Source organism: Octopus bimaculoides, chromosome 7 (assembly GCF_046866305.1).
Source record: "Octopus bimaculoides isolate indiv1 chromosome 7, ASM4686630v1, whole genome shotgun sequence".
Lineage (NCBI taxonomy): Eukaryota > Metazoa > Mollusca > Cephalopoda > Octopoda > Octopodidae > Octopus > Octopus bimaculoides.
The window spans coordinates 59916166-59937010 of record NC_142934.1 but is presented as its reverse complement, the minus strand read 5'-3'; the positions used below and the strand labels follow the sequence as shown (position 1 = coordinate 59937010).

Sequence of the window (20845 nt, the reverse complement as noted above, 5' to 3'; positions counted from 1 at the left end):
ATTGAGGTGGGTGGCTTTATGCCAGGTGAAAAGGGATTAAAGTATGATAGAGGGACAGAAACTGGTGTCTTGCAGTAGTGAAAATACACAGCTACCTCAGTTGAAAAAGGAGAAAAGATAGGGAAGTTACAGGAAGATGAACATAAGAGAAGTGGCCCAGAAGATTAGACAGAGTGAATGGGTAGATAAGTTGATAAGTGTGTGAAAAGAGAATGGCAAATGGATAGAGATGGGAATAGAGGGGAATGGAGTGAGTGGTCAGTATGAGTTGGCACTCCGTCGCTTACGACGTCGAGGGTCCCAGTTGATCCGATCAATGGAACAGCCTGCTCGTGAAATTAACGTGCAAGTGGCTGAGCACTCCACAGACACGTGTACCTTTAATGTAGTTCTCGGGGATATTCAGTGTGACACAATGTGACAAGGCTGACCCTTTGAATTACAGGCACAACAGAAACAGGAAGTAAAAGTGAGAGAAAGTTGTGGTGGAAGAGTACAGCAGGGTTCGCCACCATCCCCTGCCGGGGCCTCATGGAGCTTTAGGTGTTTTCGCTCAATAAACACTCACAATGCCCGGCCTGGGAATCAAAACCGCGAGTCCACTGCCCTTAGCACTGAGCCATTGCGCCTCCACGGTCAGTATGAGTAGAAGGACCCAAACTGGCAGAATGAATGGGTGTAATGAGGAAGGCTAGAAGTGAAAGAGGCACGCATAAGAAAATATGATGGTAAAGGATGATACAGAATAGGAGAAATAAAGTGGCTGTAAGGAGGGTAACTGGGAGCACAAAAAGGTTGGGGATGAAATATATTCAGTTTTGCAGTCATATAATTACAATAGTTGTATGAATAGCACCATAGTCAGAAGAGTGATGAGGGTGTGTTAGGAAGAAGAGTTGTGGGCAAGAAACATGTTACAAATTAGGTGCAAAGGCAGAGGTGGACACACATACAAAAAAATTTAAAAGAAAGAGGTGAGTTGTATCAGTTTGAAAAGCAATTTCTTAACCAGTTAACAGAACAGCCTGCTCATGAAATTAATGTGCAAGTAGCTGAGCATTCCAGACAGTGAACCCTTAATGTAGTTCTCGGGAAGATTCAGCAAGACACAGAGTATGATAAGGCTGGCCCTTTGAAATATGGGTACTACTGATTTTTGCCAGATGAGTGAACTGGAGCAATATGAAATAAAATGTCTTGCTCAAGGACACAAAGTGCTGTCAGGAATTGAACTTGCGACCTTACAATTGTGAGCTGAATACCCTAACTACTAAGCCATGCACCTTCACTCTTGACTATATATTTAGATTAAAATCTTGCATTAAAAAACAGGGGAAAAAATGGTGTCTAAGTCTAAAATCAATAAAACTGAAGATTTTATAAACTGATGTGAGGTGAAATTAAATTCCAACAGTTTATAGAATTTTGATTATAGATTAAAATTTTAATTTCAAATTTTTCTTTTTTATTATTCAAGATAAATTTTAATATATTTTTTCTTTTTTTTGAACAAATTGATATGACACTTGTTTAACTGTTAAACAACAAGGTTGCATGAATGTATACCAAACGGGCAAAAAAAAAAAAAAAAAAAAAATCGTTTTTTCTTATGGGCAAAATTTTATACTTAATTTTCACTTTAAATAAGTACAAAAACTATGAAAATGATATTTTAACTCTTCGACAAAAAGATAATACAATCATCTGAGCACAAATTAATTTGAGATTTATGCATTGTTGTTTAATACTCTAATTACTATTGGTGTTCTTAACTAAGCTGGAGGAATATCATATATAATCAGGTTTGCATCTACTGTATTTTGATAGTCCTCTGGTGAGCAGTATAAACTAAGATGTAAAGTCCATGAAATAGTGTTGATATAAAGCTGAAAACACTGTATTTGATTTGCATTATTATTGCTTTGTAAAAAGAATGACATAAACTCTCTATCTGCCATGGTACTAAATTATTAAAGCTACACAGCCAGAAGAAATCAATATTATAATTAATTTCTCTTTGTCTTAACTAAGATACAATAGGAACATCAATTCACAAACAAGAAAGTTTAATGAGATGAATGTCTTTACTAGGATATTTGTTAGCTAATAAGAGGAAATATGTCTAGAGGGTTATATTAATAATGAAATATTGTCCAAGACAATTTTGTCATAGTAATCATAGCCTTTTTATATTTTTAAGTCAACTGAAATGTTTACAAAAGAAGAAGTGCTGTTTTCAAATGTTTTAGTTTGGATTTCCAGCAAATTTGAAGAATCATTTATGGTTTCAAATTTTGCCACAAGGGCAGCAATTTTGGGGTAGGGGATGAGTCAGTTACATTGACTCCGGTGTTCAACTGGTACTTATTTTATCGACCCCAAAAGTATGAAAGGCAAAGTTGACCTCAGAGTTTGAGATTAAAGACCTAAATATCTCACAAGCAAATCCCCTCAGAAATTTTCTTTTCATTTGGTTATATGTTGAACTGCTACTTATACATGACAAACCCTAAGTATTAATGTTTTATATTCACTACAAACAATTTGCTGTTAAACCAATAATGGCTTGAAATTCATATCACATTGCTAAGCTATTAGAAAGCATCTGAGCAACATTAGAAAGCTTGTTATTTCAAATCCTAACAAGGTACAGGTGTAGCTGTGTAGTTAACAAGTTGGTTTCCCAACCACATGGTTCCAGGTTCAGTCTCACTTAGGCAAGTGTCACCTACTAAAGCCCCTGGACTGACCCAAACCTTGTGAGTGGATTGGTATACACAAACCTGAAAGAAGCTCACTGTGTGTATGCATGTCTCCTTGTCTTGACATTATATGACAGTTGTAAATGAGTGTCACTATCATACAAACAGTATCATTCATTTCCAGTATTCTGTGAAAACAGTTTCATTTATGCAAGTAAAGTCCTTAGATCATGTACAATCATGTGGAGGCGCAATGGCCCAGTGGTTAGAGCAGCAGACTCGCGGTCATAGGATCGCGGTTTCGATTCCCAGACCAGGCGTTGTGAGTGTTTATTGAGCGAAAACACCCAAAGCTCCATGAGGCTCTGGCAGGGGATGGTGGTGAACCCTGCTGTACTCTTTCACTACAACTTTCTCTCACTCTTACTTCCTGTTTCTGTTGTGCCTGTAATTCAAAAGGTCAGCCTTGTCACACTGTGTCATGCTGAATATCCTCGAGAACTACGTTAAGAGTACACGTGTCAGTGGAGTGCTCAGCTACTTGCACGTTAATTTTACGAGCAGGCTGTTCAGTTGATTGGATCAACTGGAACCCTCGACGTCGTAAGCGATGGAGTGCCAACATGTACGATCATTAAAACTATTGATCATATTCTTTCAATAGCTGTGCTTTACTGATAAGCAATTGATAAACTATACAATTTTTGAATTTGAGCATTTTTTAGGCTCTTGCCTAAAAAGAGCTTGAACTTGTTCCTGCTGAAGCCACTGTTTGACAGTATTTTTGCCCAGTGAACATGAGTACCACCATTCTTCAACTAGTTATGGCTTTTGATCTGCATGAAAATATGACAGGTTCCCCAGAAGAATTTTGAGATAAACTGTTACTTTTATAATAGAACCTGTAGGTATAAAGTCTAAGCCACATCTTCCTGTAGCAACTATTATTCTTTTATTTGTTTCAGTCATTTGATGGCGGCCATGCTGGAGCACAGCCTTTAGTCTCCATATCACCATCTTGGGTAACTATTTTTACATTAGGGACTGTGTGGGCTGTTTATTTGTAGTCAAACTGCTTATCCGGAAGTCTATGAACAACAATGTGCCAATGCAGAGGAAGGATAGAATCATACATAAACATCAGAATAGCCACTGATCTAATGCTATGTTTTATACAGCTGGAAAAAATATTAATCTATTTTTGGTATGTTCTTTGATAACTTTGGTTCAGTGACTAAGCAAACAGGCAGCTGAATTTAGTTTGTCCTTTGGCTATGTAGTTATTTCATTGTAGTTCAGGTAACACAGCCTATAAAGCAACAAAGATTGCAATATGGTGTTTGCTTAACTGTTCTGATAATGGATTTGAGATGTTTTAGTACCAACTGTTCTGGTGCTGCCAATTATTACTAATTCAAAGTTGACTTATTGGACATCTGATATTTGAATGTTCCTCCTGTTCTCTCCCCGGACTCTCTCTCTCTCTCTTTATGTGTGTGAGCATGCTTGTCTTTATGTATATGAGGTAACGGAAAATGCTTTGGTCAGTTGTGTTCAATTAATAAATTGTAATCTCTCTCTCTTCCTCTTGATCTGTATGTGTATATTTCTGCACAGCATGAGAGTGTGCATGTGTGTTTCCCACTGGTCCCAAAAAGTACTGCCACCAAAACAGGCTAAATGCTCCATCAGCCATACCAAATCGCCAGCATACAAACACCCATGCCCAATCATGGCTTGGTCCATTCTTGTAATAGGTAACTCTTCAGAATTCAGATTGCTTCAAAAACTCAAGTTGTCTACATCTCAATTTACTCCAAACAAATCTCCACCTGCATTAATGAAGACTCCAAATTTGACAACAGTAGTAAATCTTCTTGGAATAAAATCACAATTTATGCTCTGATAGCAACAGAAATGCCTATAACTTTCAAAGAAAGTGTACAGTTAATCAGTGAAAAAGCAAACAAACTGTATCATGATATATAAGAACATATTCATACTAGTTTCATACAATTTGTATACCTAAACTCTATATTTTTCGTTGATTAAGGCATCATTAGTATCAATAAAATAATGCATTAACACTGAATAATAACATGTAAACTGTATGATGAATTGTACCTAATACTACACACACACACACGAACAAATCTATTTCAGAGTCCTCGTTCTTTGTTTTTGGGGAGTGTTGGATCTTGAGCCAGATAAGCTATAAATAATAACTTGTAAATATTGGGTTAAAAATTCCTTTGGCTAGAAAAAGTCAAAGGCCGCCAGTAGAACTTTAAAGTAATATTCTTTATCCTAAGGATTAACCCTATAGCATTGTTTTCAGTTAATCATGTATTATTTTGTAGCTTTGAGATTTTGATGATGTGATTGTCTATTTTTAAAATGACATCGTAAGGTAGGTGTGAGAGGCCAAATATGACTGGTTTGAACACAAAACAGGTAGAATATTTAGGCTGGATATTGCCAGTTTAAATAAATCAAAGCTGGGTTTTCAGATTTGTGTGCAGCACATTCCTGACAATAATGCAGGTTAACGTCTTTCAGTTTTCTTTACACAACATTTTGAAGTTTTGAGGATCTATTTTGTCAAGAATATAAAGACATTGCAAGTGAGAATTGTTGACCTGTTTTAGTAGCCCTAAATAAAAATGGTAGAAGGCAAAATCTAGAAATCACAACCAAAATGTATATGAATGATCAAATGACATTTTTCAGGAAGACTCACTGATAAAACTTCTAGTTCAAATTTTTGTTTGCATTTCCGTTCACCAAAACTGAATTGTTAACAGCTTGGTTATAGAGGTGTTAGATGCATTAAATTATATGGAGCAAGCTAAAAAAAATTAGAAACTGTAAAATATTGTTAGATTATATCACAGTTTGTGCTGAATAGAAAAAATAACAGAATCTAAATAGAAAATATTGTTGGCTTACATCACAGTTACGTTTTTCAGCAATATGTAAGGAAAGAAGCTGTAAGGGAATTATAGTAAGAATTCCTTGTAAGCAGTCGATTGTATGTGGTACAGCAATGAACTTCTTCACCTGACTTTGGGTTTCTGTGTCACCAGAGTTGCAAATAACAATCAAATCACCCTAGAAAACGCAAAATAAAAGCAAATTTAGAAAATGAAATAACATTTACATTCCACATAATATAAAATAAATTAAAACAAAGTAAGAATGAGAAAAAAGAAAAAAAAAAACAAAAGCTTACAGAAAATGTTACAGCAAAGCAGTGAAGAAAATATATTACTGTCAGTTGTCTATCACTATCTGATTATAGTATAGGAAAATCTGCGAAGCCCATGGCACAGACTCAGAACATAAAGACAGATAAATCTTGTCGAGCATTTTGTCCAGCATATTAACAATTCTACTAGATTACTACCTTCATAATAATAATCCTTTCTACTAAAGACACAGACCTGAAATTTTGGGAAGGGACTAATCAATTACATCAACCACTGGTACTTAATTTATTGACCCCCAAAAGGATGAAAGCAAAGTTGATTTCATTAAAATTTGAACTCAGAGCATGAAGACAGACAAAATACTGCTAAGCATCTTGCCCAGCATGTTAACAATTCTGTCAGCTGGCCACCTTAATAATAATAATAATCCTTTCTGCTATAGGCACAAGGCCTGAAATTTTGGGGGAGCGGACTAGTGGATTACATTGACTTCAGTGTTTCATTGGTACTTAATTTATTGACCCCGAAAGGATGAAAGGCAAAGTCGACCTCAGTGGAATTTGACTTCATAATAATAATAATGGTTTCAAATTTTGCCACAAGGGCAGCAATTTTGGGGGAAGGAATGAGTTGATTGCATCAACTGGTACCTATTTTATTGACCCTGAAAAGATAAAAGGTAAAGTCAACCTCAGTGGAATTTGAACTCTGAATGTAGCGACAGGTAAAGTACTGCTAAGCATCTCATCCTGCATACTAATGATTTTGCTAGCTTTCCGCCTTCTTCCTGGAATTTTGGGGTGAGAGGTTTAGTTGATTAAATCACTCTAGTAGTTTTTCTCAGTCACAACAGGCAAACTTGACTTCAGTAGGATTTGAACTCAGAATGCAAAAAAACTACAACAAATACTGCATGACATTAGAGAAACACATACATCTATATATTGTATGTAATCTTTCATTGATGTTCATTGGTACAAAAACCACATAGAACGTGCCCATCAAGAGAAATCCCTTCAAATATTTGTTCAACAGTGAACTACAGACACTCCTTTGTCACTTTGGCCATCAGAAATATAGTGATCCAGTGACTGGCTCACCAGAAACATAACCAAGGACACTATTATTCTATAACTGTAACAGAAAACAAAATATACAAAAATACACATGCTACCCAGGAGGTGACATACTACTTACATGTCGTGCCTTTACTTGCTGTAGAGCGTTCATGCATTTCTGAAATAAAGAAAAGTACAAAAATAAAATTATCATTTGTAAACTGGAACACCAGCAAGAGAAGCAGAGTGAGATGAAAGGAAGAGCAAAATAATTATACCAGTCAAGTAATTAATGATTGGCAATGAGAAAGCTCTGCATGGTTGCACAACCTGCTATAAGTAGCAGCTAAACCGCCATCAAATCACACCCTACTCTCTTAAAAAGGAGGAAGACACGTTGGATAATATGATCTTGGAAGTACTGCAAATGGAACATCTTTGATCACAAACCTGTTGCATCAGTATGTACATGAGACTAAACAACAACAACAACACAATGATTAGCATAAGACCATAAATTAGTTATGGTGGTGAATGTTAAAAGGAGATTTGAATATAGCAACACTAACTACTTTTAGATGTTTAATCCAGTGCTCATGCTTTTGTTTTGCCTTCCCAAACACAATAATCTTTGACATTAACATAAGGATATTTTCCTTATTGGGATGTGATCAAACTATCTCCATAACAAGGGTATTTATTGTAGTAATTTCAGGACAAAAACAATCAATTTCAGTGGGTTTTCTTCTCAGAATATAAGTAAACACTGCAAGGAAATTTGCCTGACACTGTACTGATTCTCATATCTGCCATATTTGTCACACATATACATTTTCTTTATTCTCTTTAACAGAAAACACAGTTCCCACTGAACTCAACAAGATATACTGATCTTTCATTTCAGCTGCTTCCTCTCCCAAGTATCTCTGCTCCATACAAATTATAGAATTCAATACTGTTTTCTCTCCCAGCTAACTCTACTTCATACTAATTAAATAGCTTAATTACTGACAATGAAACAAAACAGTTGATATTAAACATGTTCAAGCACCTTTATAAAACTAAGCCTAGGAGGAGCTTAAGCTACATTAACATGATAAAATCAATGGCAACGTTTTTAGTATCTACAGGGTTTACATACTTTAATAATGTCTGAGAATTTTGGGTCTGGCAAGTTCAAAAACACCAGCTGAAGAATCCATGCTTGATTCTAAAACCACTGTTGTAGTATGTCACTGATCAAGACATTTAACTAATTATCTTAACCCACAACATAACAGTAAATATATACCATGAAAAAGTAGTGCTTATTACCCTTAACAAAAGGGAGTACAATACAACTGAATGCCCTTTTAATCTGTACAGCCGAATTGAAATCCAATGGGGTTCGATGAAGACAACAACAAACAACTCCAGAGTGTCACAGTCTTTTCTATCACTATGTAAAGAATAAGTTTTTCCACGATGCTCAACAACTAGTTAGTTGATCTAGGTTCAAAGCATCATTATGTATACTTACGGAATAGACTTTATCTCTAGTTACAATCATCATGACAGGCATTGCTTTATCAACAAGTGCCAAAGGACCATGTTTCAGTTCACCAGCCATTATACCTTCTGAATGCATATAAGTCAATTCTTTGATTTTCTAAACAAAGAAAAAAAAAAATGAAAATGAAAAACAGCTTAAAAGTAATTTGAGTTAATTACATTTAATAATAAAATTATATTTTCATAGTTATTCTGTACAATAATTGCTAACAAAATCTCTCTTACCAAAGCTCCTTCCAAACAAGTAGAGAAATTGTAACCACGTCCCATGACAAGAAGGGATTTCTGTTGGTAGAGTTCTTGGGCTAATGAATGAATTTCATCATTTAATTTAAGTACTGCGTTTATATCCTCTGGAAGAGAGAAAAAAAAAAGTTGGGGAATGATTAATTGCACATGACTGATTGATTTACAGTTCAATAATTATTGATTAAACAGTTGTTAATCTAATTGACACTTCTGCATGATTTTTCATGAGATAGAACTATAATGTTTACATTATTTACATTTGACGGATATTTCTCCTCATCTTGTTTGTTGTTAACACAACGTTTCGGCTGATATACCCTCCAGTCAAATGTAAATAATTCCTCATCTCTTAAATATAGAACAGAACTATAATGGTTAGAAACACCTAGTAGAGCATAAGTAAAACTAAATTAACCTGAAGCTTTATTCAGTACATTCATTTATAAGGTATTCTTTTACATACCAGGAAGTTTTTTGAGTCCTTGAATAATTTCTTTTCTTCGCTCTTGCATTGAAATTCGGTCTTCGCACATCATCAAACCAAACATAACTAATGCAATAAATTGGCTAGTGTAAGCCTGGAAAACAATAATCAAGAAATTGAAATGACAGTTAAAACTTTGAATATCATTGAGAACAGCAAACATCACTGTTTTTATAGTAGATAAACTAAGCTGCACTAGATTAGAAACACATCTTTTAAACATTTGAACAACACTGAGATTAACAAACATCACTTTTTTACATTACATAAATTAAACTATACTATTGTTCAAGTGTTATAATTTATTTGAAAAGAATTAAAGTCAAGTCACTAATTGAGATAACATTACACAATTGATGTAGGCAGATCTGTAGCTCAATCTCATCGCTCTATCACTCTTTAAAAGTAGAAAACAATAAAAGATATCAAGTCATGCTAGAAGTAAAACCTTTTTTCTAAAAGGAGGAGTTAAAAAGGAAGTAATACATTTTCGTCAGCATTACATGCAGATGAAGCCACTGCAAATAGACCTGATGCATGTACAGACCACCATAGATAAACTTAGTTTATTGGTATAACATTACGACGCACATCTATAGTTTCAGTAATAAATGAAATAAACCCTTATTTTGCATTAAAATATTTTACTGAAGTGAGTGTAGATTGTTACCTTTGTGCTTGCTACACCAATTTCAGGACCAGCGTTTATGTGAACACCACAATTAGATTCTCTGCAAATACTACTTCCAACAGTGTTAGTGATACCGACAATTAAGGAACCTCTCTTTTTGCAGTAACGTAGAGCCATTAGTGTATCAGCAGTTTCACCTAAATAAATAAAATGAAATTCATCATAGAATCATCATCATCATTTTATGACTGCTTTTGGATGTTGTCATAAGTTGGATGGGTTGTCAAGGATCAAATTGGTTTTTATTTGGAATTACTATCTTCTTAGAGGGGACTAGGGATCAAATTTCACTCCATGATAGTTTTTGTGTGGATTCTATGATTTGATATCCTTTGTTTTCAGAAAAGACTAGAGTCTTTTCTGCTCTATGTTGTTTCTATTTGTTCACCAACCTCCATACAGAGAGAACCGAGTGCATTTTATTGTATGGTGCATTCAAAATGACAGATTTATTAGCTAGTTTACATATATCATACAAATTATAGTTGCCATCAGCACCACCACCATCATCATTTTAAAATCCATGTTTCCATGTTTGCAAATGCCCATCCTGTCATCAAACCTCACTTATTTCAAAGCAAGGTAATATGTCCCCAGTTGGACAAGTTTCTATGGAGGACTGAAAATAACACCACCATTTGTGTGTGTGTGTGTGTGTGTGTGTGTTCTTCATGATATCATGCAATAATTGTAAACGAGTGTCACCATCATACAGGTGATGAACCTTCATTTCCAGTATTCTACAGAACACATCCAGCCATGGAAAAACGTTACCTTGCTTGGGAAAAAAAAAGGTGAATGTTGGCAACAAGAAGAGCATCTGGCCATAGAAAATATATCTCAACAAATTCTGTCTGACAATGGATGTTTGGAAAAGTAGGCTTTAAAATAACGACAATGATATTTTTGGTGGTGATGTTTCAGGCAAGAAGAATCTTGAAAGAATATTGTTTCAATGCTTTTTTTTTGTTTTTTTTTTAGAGCTTTGATAAATAGCAGTATGAAGTAATGCACTTTTCCTTTGATAAAATGATTGTAGCAAAGTTTAGGTTTGTAAATACTAGAGGAGTAATCCAGTCATAAATTGGCAGAAGTGAGTGGGTGAAATAAATATTTCATTTAATCAATATACATATAAATATCTTCATAAAATATTCATACAAATGTATGTCTACCTGATTGGCTAATGAAAAAACAGACATCATCTCTGAAGATAGGTGTGCTTCTGTCTAGAAAATCACTGGCTAATTCTACCATAACTGGTTGTTCAGTAAGTTCTTCCAAAAGCTGACGTGTCTGAAAAAAAAAAAAATTTTTTTTAAAATCAATAACAAAATAAAAAAAAAGAAAAGAGCCAAGTCAATAATCAATATAAAGGACTTATGTAAGAATACACTTAAGACAGAATTTGAAAGCTTTTAAAAGTGAAATGACTTTTCAGTGTCAACATGTGTTTCAATAAGTTTTATTGCAGATCATCAGAACATTTTATTCATGCATATATTAGCAGCAACTAGGTTTGAACAAGGAGCCTTTATTTCTAAATTAAGGTTTAAAATGTTCTGATCCAACTGACACCAGACAAAAGTTCAAACAAACTGAAATGTGTATAGATGTAAATACCGGAAAAAAAAAAAATGAGGTAAAACATCTGAAAAATTCTAAACATGTCTTGTTTTGGCATGGTTTCTACAGCTGGATGCCCTTCCAAACAGCAGGGTGTACTGGGTGCTTTTACACAGCACCAGTACAGGTGCTTTTTATGTGGCACCAGCACCCATGAGCCTGCAAGATCAGGAATACTCAGCTGGAGAGGGACGCAGGGGACAAGCCTCTCTGCAAAGACAACGCTTTTACTTAGCTTGGCATGTCTTCTCTAGCACAGCAAACCTCTAGGAATCTCAGTTCCCCCGTCATCTCCTCTGTGAGTTCCAATCACTTCGTCCCACATCTTCCTTGTTTCTACCCCTTCCACTTGTTCCCCCTACAATTAAAGATCAGCACCTTTTAATGCAACTGTCTTCATATGCATTACATGACTGTATCAGTGCAGTCTTCTCTCTTGCACACTACATCTGATGTCTCGTATACCCAGTTTTTTTTTTATCAAATCACTTACACTGTTGTATATGCACACTGACATTACCCTCCCAGCAGAGCATACTGGTTTTGTTTCTTTCAAGCATTCACAGATCTTCAGTAGTCACAGTCCATGTAGCTTAGCTGTTCAAACACAGCTATTCATACACATATATATCATCATCATCATCGTTTAACGTCCATCTTCTATGCATGCATGAACAGTTCACAGGAGCTGGCCAGGTAAAAAACAAACAAACTACCCTATGCCACTGTTTTGGCAGGGTTTTTACGGTTGGATTCCCTTCCTAACACCAAGCACTCTGTAGAGTGGACTCAGTGCTTTTTACATGGCACTAGCACAGGCAAAGTTAGTTTTGGCATGATTATTACAGCTGGATGCTCTTCCAAATGCCGACCACTTTAGTGTGGACTGGATGCTTTTTACAAGGCACCAGCACTGGCAGGGTCATCAAGTAACTTGCAAGACAAGGAATTATGAGAGGGGCAAGGGCATTTGAAGAAGGGAACTCATGTCAGAGGATGAAAGGTTAGAGGGTGACAAAGAGACAGAGAGGCAGAAACAGTAACAACAGCCTATTGAGTAAAAAAAAATGGTTTTAATTATTTGGCCATTTAATTCAGTCAAATGAAAATCTAGCAGTGGAAATATTAAAACATAAACAAGTTACTTACTGCTAAGGCACTATGGTAACTTGTTCCACATGCAATGAATAGGAGACGGCGGCAACGTCGTATCTCTGTCATGAAATCTTGGATACCTCCAAGTATTACTTGATTGGTTTCAAAATTAAGTCTTCCTCTCATTGTGTTGACTACAGATTCTGGTTGTTCAAAGATTTCCTTTTGCATGAAAGAGGAGAAATTACCTGGAAAAAAAAGACAAAAAAAAAACAATAACCATATACTATTGTCACCAATATAGGCATAGCTATAGCTATGTAATTAAGAAGTTTGCTTTCCAACCCACAGTTTCAGGTTCAATCCCACTGCATGATACTATGATCAAGTATCTTCTACTATAGCACTGGGCTGACCAAAGCTTTGTGAATGGATCTGATCAACAGAAAATAAAAGAAACCCATCAGATGTATGTGTGTGTGTAGGGAGGGTATATATGTCTTTGTCCTGACAATGCACAATAGTTGTAAAACAAGTGTCACCATCATACAAGCAGTGTTCTTTGCTTCCAATCTTTCATGGAAATATGTCCAGTCATGGGAAAACATTACCTTGCTTGGAAACCAGTGAGGGTTGGTGGCAGTCAGAAAATCTACCCCGACTGATTTTATCTAATTCATCCAAGCATGGAAAAGTGGGCATAAAAATGATGACTATTGTCACAAGTGTGGAGGTGCAAAGCTTAGTGGTCAGAGTGTTGTGCCTCTGATAGTTAGATTATTTCTTGAAATCCTGTGACCAATGGTTGAATATGTCACAGAATTTGGGAAACTAGCCTCATAAGCTTATGGCCCAGGAAGAACATTTGATTATTGTTTTGATTGCAACAAACGTCTTATTTGCTTTAATACAGAGTCAAAGCTGGCCACATTGATAAGGATTACTGTTTATAAATAAATAAATAAAGGACCGAACCAGTGAGTGTGTTTATTACCGGCATAATGCCTCTCCCAAGGTTTAATAGGATTTAAGAAGACTTGACCATTTGCATCCAATTATCTCTGTTGGATGTCGAGATTGTCTTGTGGAATGGGGTCTGATCAAGACATCTGCTGATTTATTGTTTATTTTTCTATAAAAACAATCTTCTACTAGAAGAAAATAGAGGATAAAAGAAGAGAAAGGTATTTATGAACATACAAACACAGAGAGACAAGATAGATGTACAGAGAAAGAAAGAGAGAAAGCAAGAAAGACACCATTTAAGTTGTATGTATCTATGACCACTATAGTGTATACAGTTACTTTACATATCGTACAGACATACTGAGAAAGAGAATCAGGGAAAGAAACAAAGACACCAAAGATACCATTTTAAAGTTGTGTACATCTAGAGAGTCACTATAGTGGATGCAATTTCTTTTACACACCTTTCATGATTTCTTGAATTTCCATCTTCAAAGTTATCACTTCTCGGACCTTGTTATCATCCAAGTTGCGCTTAATACGATGAATAGTTAAACAACCATTAGTAACTGCAGCTACATCATCATCCTCAAGGAAGATCACTTTGTTGGTGTGTTCAATTATGGCACTGTAGACAAAAAAAAAAAAAAAAAAAAAAATCGTCGTTTTAACAGCAACTTTTTCCATGCTTGCATAGATCAGATAGAATTTGTTGTAGCGGGTTTTCTACAGCTGGACACCCTTCCTGTTGCCAACACCAAGCCATTTCTAAGGAAGGTAATATTTTTCCATGAATAGTCATGTTTTTACAGAAGACTGAGAAATGAAGGACACCGTTTGCATGATGGTGACACTCCTCATTTACAACTATTGCATGATGTCAAGACAAGGAGACATTCACACACACACACACACACACATACAACAGACTTTCAGTTTTCATCTACTAAAAGACTATGGTCGATCCAGGGCTATAGAAGACTCATACTCCAAGTGCCATGCAGTGGGATTGAACCTGGAACTATGTGGTTGAGAAGCAAACTTCCTACCATACAGCCATACCTACACACACAGAGGACTCAAACCCACTACATGGTATCTTGGGCAAATGTTTTCTACTATAGTCTTGGGTCAACCAAAGCCTTGTGAGTGGATTTGGTGGATGGAAACTGAAAGAAGCCTGTCGTATATATATATATATATATATATATATATATATATCACACACACATGCACGCATACACACACACACACACACACACACACACACTGGCACTCCGTCAGTTACGGCAAGGGTTCCAATTGATCCAATCAACAGAACAGCCAGCTTGTGAAATTAATGTGCAAGTGGCTGAGCACTCCACAGACACGTCTATCTTTAATATAGTTCTCAGAGCGATTCAGCATGACACAGAGTGTGACAAGGCTGGCCTTTTGAAATACAGGTACTACTCATTTTTGCCAACTGAGCATGTGTGTGTGTGTGTGTGTGTGTGTTTTGCATCTGTGTTTGTCTGACAAGAGAACTGGAGTGTGATTCCTGTTCACTTATTCATAATGTTGCCTCATCCACATGATGCAACCTTGTGAGAGATATATGAAACCATACATGTAACAGAACAACCAATATGTAAGAAATAAAAACGACATCACTGCTTTTGCTACTAACACACAGACATTAATCCTTCTGCCAGTACACATATGTAGCCAGGTATGAGTTCAATGGAAAACGTTCCAATTAGGTACCATGGTTGATGTGGTCAACTGTTCTCTACTTCACCTGGTTTTAGCTCTGTGTCTATTTTGGAATGACTCTTACAGACTTATATGATAGAAAGTATGTATTGGTGAACATAAAAATAATATTGAAGATATACCAATAACCCCACTACAAACCCTGAACTTGTATACTCTGGAATCATTATAGGTAGACTAGAGTGTGAGTGTATGTAAATATACATATACAAGTGAAAGCATATAGCTCTGTGGCTAGAGCATCAGGCTCACAATCATGCAGTAGTGAGTTTGATTTCTGGACCGGGTGTGTGTTGTGTTTTTGAGCAGGATATTTTATTTCATGTTGCTCCAATTCACTCATCTGTAGAAATGAGTTGTGACATCACTGGTACCAAGCTGTAACAGCCTTTTCCTTTCTCTTGGATAACATCGGTAGCATGGAAAGGGGAGGCTAGTATGTACGGGTGACTTCTAGTCTTCAATAAACAACCTTATTCAGACTTGTATTTCAGGGGTAATTTTCTAGCTGCAATCCCATGGTCATTCATGACTAAAGGAGCTCTTTACCCTTTACATATATAAGGTGGCACTGAAATGTTTCTGGCTTTAAGGGTATCGCTAAAGGTCTGGTTGGAGGTCTTTAACAATATACTTTTATAAAGATTATAAAAACTGAAGGACTGCTGCAATAAGTGTGCGAATTTGAGAGGGGAATCATCATCATCATCATCATTGTTTAACGTCTGCTTTCCATGCTAGCATGGGTTGGACGATTTGACTGAGGACTGGTGAACTAGATGGCTACACCAGGCTCCAATCTGATTTGGCAGAGTTTCTACAGCTGGATGCCCTTCCTAATGCCAACCACTCCAAGAGTGTAGTGGGTGCTTTTACGTGCCACCAACACGAAGGCCAGTCAGGTGGTACTGTTGAATAAAATCATAATTAACTAATCCTCCAAGATTTTCTTTTACCCAAAGCCAGGAACTTTTCAGTACCCCCTCATATACATATCCATATAAGGGTATGTATGTGTGTATACAATTATACAGCCAGTCATGTATGTAAGTATTTATGTGCATACAAGTATATGGATATTATTTATGTGTGTGAGAATAAGTGTGTCTATGGATGAGTTCTTTATTCTTATGGCATACAAGAGATAAGAATGAAAGGTATAGAGTGTCATAAAATGAAAAATATCAATAAAATATAGCAATAAGAAAAATCATACAGTCTTTCTATGAAGACACTATCCATGATACCCACCCACCCTCACATGTCCCTCAAAACTCCTACCATCATTCAACACACATCCATCTACGTATATACAGTAACAAAAGTTTGGAGACAGCAATGCTCCACTGTTTGCTTTGGCATCGATTCTACAGATAGATGCTCTTCCTAACACCAACCACTTTACAGTGCATACTATTTGCTTTTTACATGTCACTGGCACTATTGAGGTCACCTTATTGCTCACAAACCTACAAAGACAAAGAGGGTGAAGGTGTTGTGTTTTAATATTAGATAGGAGTTAAGGTATGAAGTAAGAGGTTGGGATAAAGCAGGTTCATCATGTAGAAGAGCTACATGGTTGCTCACATTTAGGAAAGAGAATGAGAATGAATTGGTGGTATCTCCGAGGAGATAAACAGTGGTGATGAGGTGTCCAGGAGGCGCCTCAGGTAGGAGGAGTAGTGGAAGGTGTGGTGGGGGGGGGGGAGGTTGCAAAAGTGTAGGCAGGAAATATTTTATATTATTTCAGAAACATATTTACCTGGCATCAGAAGCAAAAAAATATTCAACTTCAGTATTTGGTCCAGAAGGGTGAAATTCAGTCGTACCATCAGTGGGTCTTTGGACTGGTTCTACATAACCTCTGTGGTCTGAAAATTGGCAAATAAAAATGAAAAAAAATACAGAATATTAGAACAATCTCTCTTTTTTTTATTTTCTTTTGTTTCGTCATCATTTAACGTCCACTTTTCCATGCTTGCATGGGTCAGATGGAATCTGTAAAGGCAGATTTTCTATGATTGGATGCTCCTCCTGTCGCCAACCCTTACCCGTTTCTATGCAAGGTAATATTTTCCCATGGCCAGACATGTTTTTCATGGAAGACTGGAAATGAACAACATCACTTGTATGACAGTAGTGCTTGTTTACAACCAAGACAATGTCAAGACATAAGGTATGTACATTCACTCACACACACACATATGTACGTACATGCACACTATGGGCTTCTTTCAGTTTCTGCTTACCAAATCTACTCAGAAGGCTTTGATTGACCTGGAATTTTAGAAGACACCTGCCCAAGGTGTCGCACAGGGAGACTGACCACAAGACCATATGGTTGGGAAGCAAATTCCTTAACCACATAGTTACATCAGCACTTGTTTTTTTATTTTTAAAAAAAATGGAAAAAGGGTTAGTATAAGCCCCGCCCACTTAAAAAGGGATGGAATCCTTTTTCTTAACAAAAATAATTTTTTTTTTATAAATATTTTTTTTAATAAATATTGTATACATAATTTGTTAGTTCAACAAAAAAGCATTAGTGTTAAAGCTGAAGCCCCATTCCAATGAGAGGCAGAAAAATCTCAAACATTTTTTTTATTGATTCAAAATATAAACAAAGAAATAAAATTTTTTTCTTTTGTTAAAGTAATATTTTCATGTTTCCTGATACAAGAATAACTAGACATATGCAAAAACAATTTGTATTAACTATGATACTGATAATAAATATAAATGTGCATGAATTTTTAAAGTATGTGGTGAAAATTTGCTACTCCTTGGGCCATGAATGACAACTTGTATAAAGTTACATTTAAAGTATTTGAGGAAGGGAATATATCATCACAAAAACTGAAGATTATTATTGGTATTTTTTCATTAAATATGGTAAATCAGTTTACACTGAAAACTTGAGAGAATAGATTAAAAAAAAACAAAAAAAAAAATTAAAAATAAGCAAAGAAAGTTCAAAGCCAAATAGAATAACATTTGAAAATGAAATAAACCGACGCTGATATAAAATCTGCTTATAAGAAAGAAAATAGAACAGAAATCTGAAAGCCCTTAAAAGAAGTCACAAATCCCAGTAAAATTGATGTTGCCATACATCCCTCAATATGATACAGGAATCCTTGTTGCTTAGCCTCAGGTCAGCAGTGATTTAACAGTTATGACCAATTCCAGCAGTGACCAACCCGTCTTTGTAAGAGATACCTAGAACACTATCAAGAAATGTGTCCCTTCCTTCCATAAGAAAGTAGTGGTGTGATGTGAAGGAATTTAGCTGCTATTTCAAGCAGATTGAACAACCAGAGGACAAACATGAGCAAACTGTGGCCTGCAATACTTTCTGAATGGCATGCTTAATGAATAATTACCTTCAAATCTTTTTAGGAGTGTGGCTCCACCTGATGATGAACTATGTCTCATGTGGCCCACTTCTTGAAAAATGTTGCCCATGCCTGACACAGAGGCTCTTTCACTGGCTTGGATATTATACTCAAGTCACTTATATTAAGTGATACACATTCATAATCATTTGGAATACAGGAGAACTACAAAAGGCTCAGGTTATTGTTAGATGTCAAATCAGCTAATCGGAAACCTCTCTTTACAATTACATTCACATGACAGTAAATTCAGCTCTGCAAAGGCTAACAAAGCTCAGAGTTGCCCAATAAACTTCATTACTCAACAGTATGCATTTATAGCGATGCATAGTATATATGCAGCTACAAATATGTACTATTGGGGTTGTTGAGAAGTACAGGTTTAGGTGCTCAAGACTGGTGATAATACATAAACTATCAATTATCACACTTCAGTATCAATATTGATGAATGCCTTATAATTAAAAAAAAAAAAAAAAAAAAAAAAAAAAAATTGTCATTGCAGATAATCTCATCAGAGATGGATTTCCAATTGGAAGTATTGAGATTCATTAGAGCTGTCAATACACTTGAAAAAGGTATGAACATCACAACTTTCTTATATATATATATATATATATATATATATATAAAGAATAATAATAAATGGAGCAAAACGTATATAATCAATATGCAAAACACTTATAATCAATATGCAAAACGCATATAATCAATAAGGAACTTATTGATTATATGCGTTTTGCTCCATTTATTATTATTCTTTATATCTACTCAAAATACATCCCTTTAACATGGAATTTCTACCCATTAACCGGGTATGATATCCCAGTTTTTGTGTTATTTTTGCTACCCTGATAACTATTAACATATTTGCATTATCAAAGTTTTTCAACCAAGATAATGTTAATATATACATAAATTAATTAATATATATATATATATATATATATATATATATATATATATATATATCATCATTTAATGTCTGCTTTCCATGCTGATATGGGTTGGATGATTTGACAGGAGCTGGCTAGGCAGAAGACTGCACCAGGCTTCAGTTTGTTTTGGCATGGTTTTTACAGCTGGATGCCCTTCCTAATATCAACCACCCAACCGTCTATCTTCTATGCCTTGATGGGTTGGATGGTTTGATAGGATCCAGAAAGCTAGAGGGCTGCATTGAGCTCTAGTGTTGGCTTTGGCATGGATTCTATGGATTTTAATGCAGATTACTTTACAGTGTGTAGTGGGAGCATCTTTTGTGACATCAGCAAGAGTAAGGTTGCCAAGTAATTTTGCAAGACAAGGAAAGAACAAATAAATGCCTTCTTGATGAAGTGATGACTTTTATAAACAGTGAAACTCAATATCTACACACTATCATTTAAAGCTTTATTATTTCAAGTTCCACTGTTTCATAAAGATTAAAAAAAAAAATTTCACATTCTCTCAAAGTTTCTAAATGCCTATGATATCAATATGTACATATAATAATACACACATATATATACACACCCATTAATATATATAAATATAAAAGGCAAAGTTGATTAGAAGGGAAACTAGTATCTTGTATTTGCTTACTACTAAGAATAGAAAATCTTTATTATTATTTTCTTATTTCTTTATTTTGGTAATCTTAATATTTTACATAAACACACAAGTCCATCTTTTAAAAGAGACACCATACGTTGTTTTGATATCAGTACATTACTGATATCCATTTTACTGATTCCTGGAGTAATTTGAAGGGTGCAAAACTATGGCTAGAAAGTACTTGATTTGGTACTTAAATGTCACAAACAACTTAACTCTTTCAATGGCACTATTTTCTTAAGCAAAACATTGTTTCTTGTAAAAAGAGTTACAGTTAACAAGTTGAAGGTTAATATATTATTAACATTTTACTGATTTTAAAGAGAGGAAAAGCAAGTTATCAATAGCAAATTGTTAATTCAGACACTACAGGGCAAAACTGGATACAATAATCCATCTTCACCATTGCTATTAAATAATAATAATAATCCTTTCTACTGTAGGCACAAGACCTGAAATTGGAGGGGA

General features: G+C 35.4%; 1 protein-coding gene across 4 annotated transcripts in view; it reads right to left on the bottom strand.

Annotated features, from left to right (window-relative positions):
- The window catches only part of LOC106875022 (glutamine--fructose-6-phosphate aminotransferase [isomerizing] 2), a 68674-nt gene that overhangs the window by 17714 nt on the left and 30115 nt on the right, over positions 1 to 20845 (bottom strand). For all 4 annotated transcript variants that reach the window (XM_089355375.1, XM_089355376.1, XM_014922974.3 and 1 more), the window contains 10 exons: positions 17149 to 17257; positions 14096 to 14259; positions 12720 to 12913; positions 11120 to 11240; positions 9924 to 10081; positions 9233 to 9347; positions 8746 to 8873; positions 8489 to 8617; positions 7109 to 7147; positions 5652 to 5813 (listed from right to left, as the gene is read on the bottom strand). In XM_089355375.1, the coding sequence (XP_089211501.1) occupies positions 5652 to 5813; positions 7109 to 7147; positions 8489 to 8617; positions 8746 to 8873; positions 9233 to 9347; positions 9924 to 10081; positions 11120 to 11240; positions 12720 to 12913; positions 14096 to 14259; positions 17149 to 17257 (1319 nt within the window). The remainder of the gene's footprint in view (positions 1 to 5651; positions 5814 to 7108; positions 7148 to 8488; positions 8618 to 8745; positions 8874 to 9232; positions 9348 to 9923; positions 10082 to 11119; positions 11241 to 12719; positions 12914 to 14095; positions 14260 to 17148; positions 17258 to 20845) is intronic.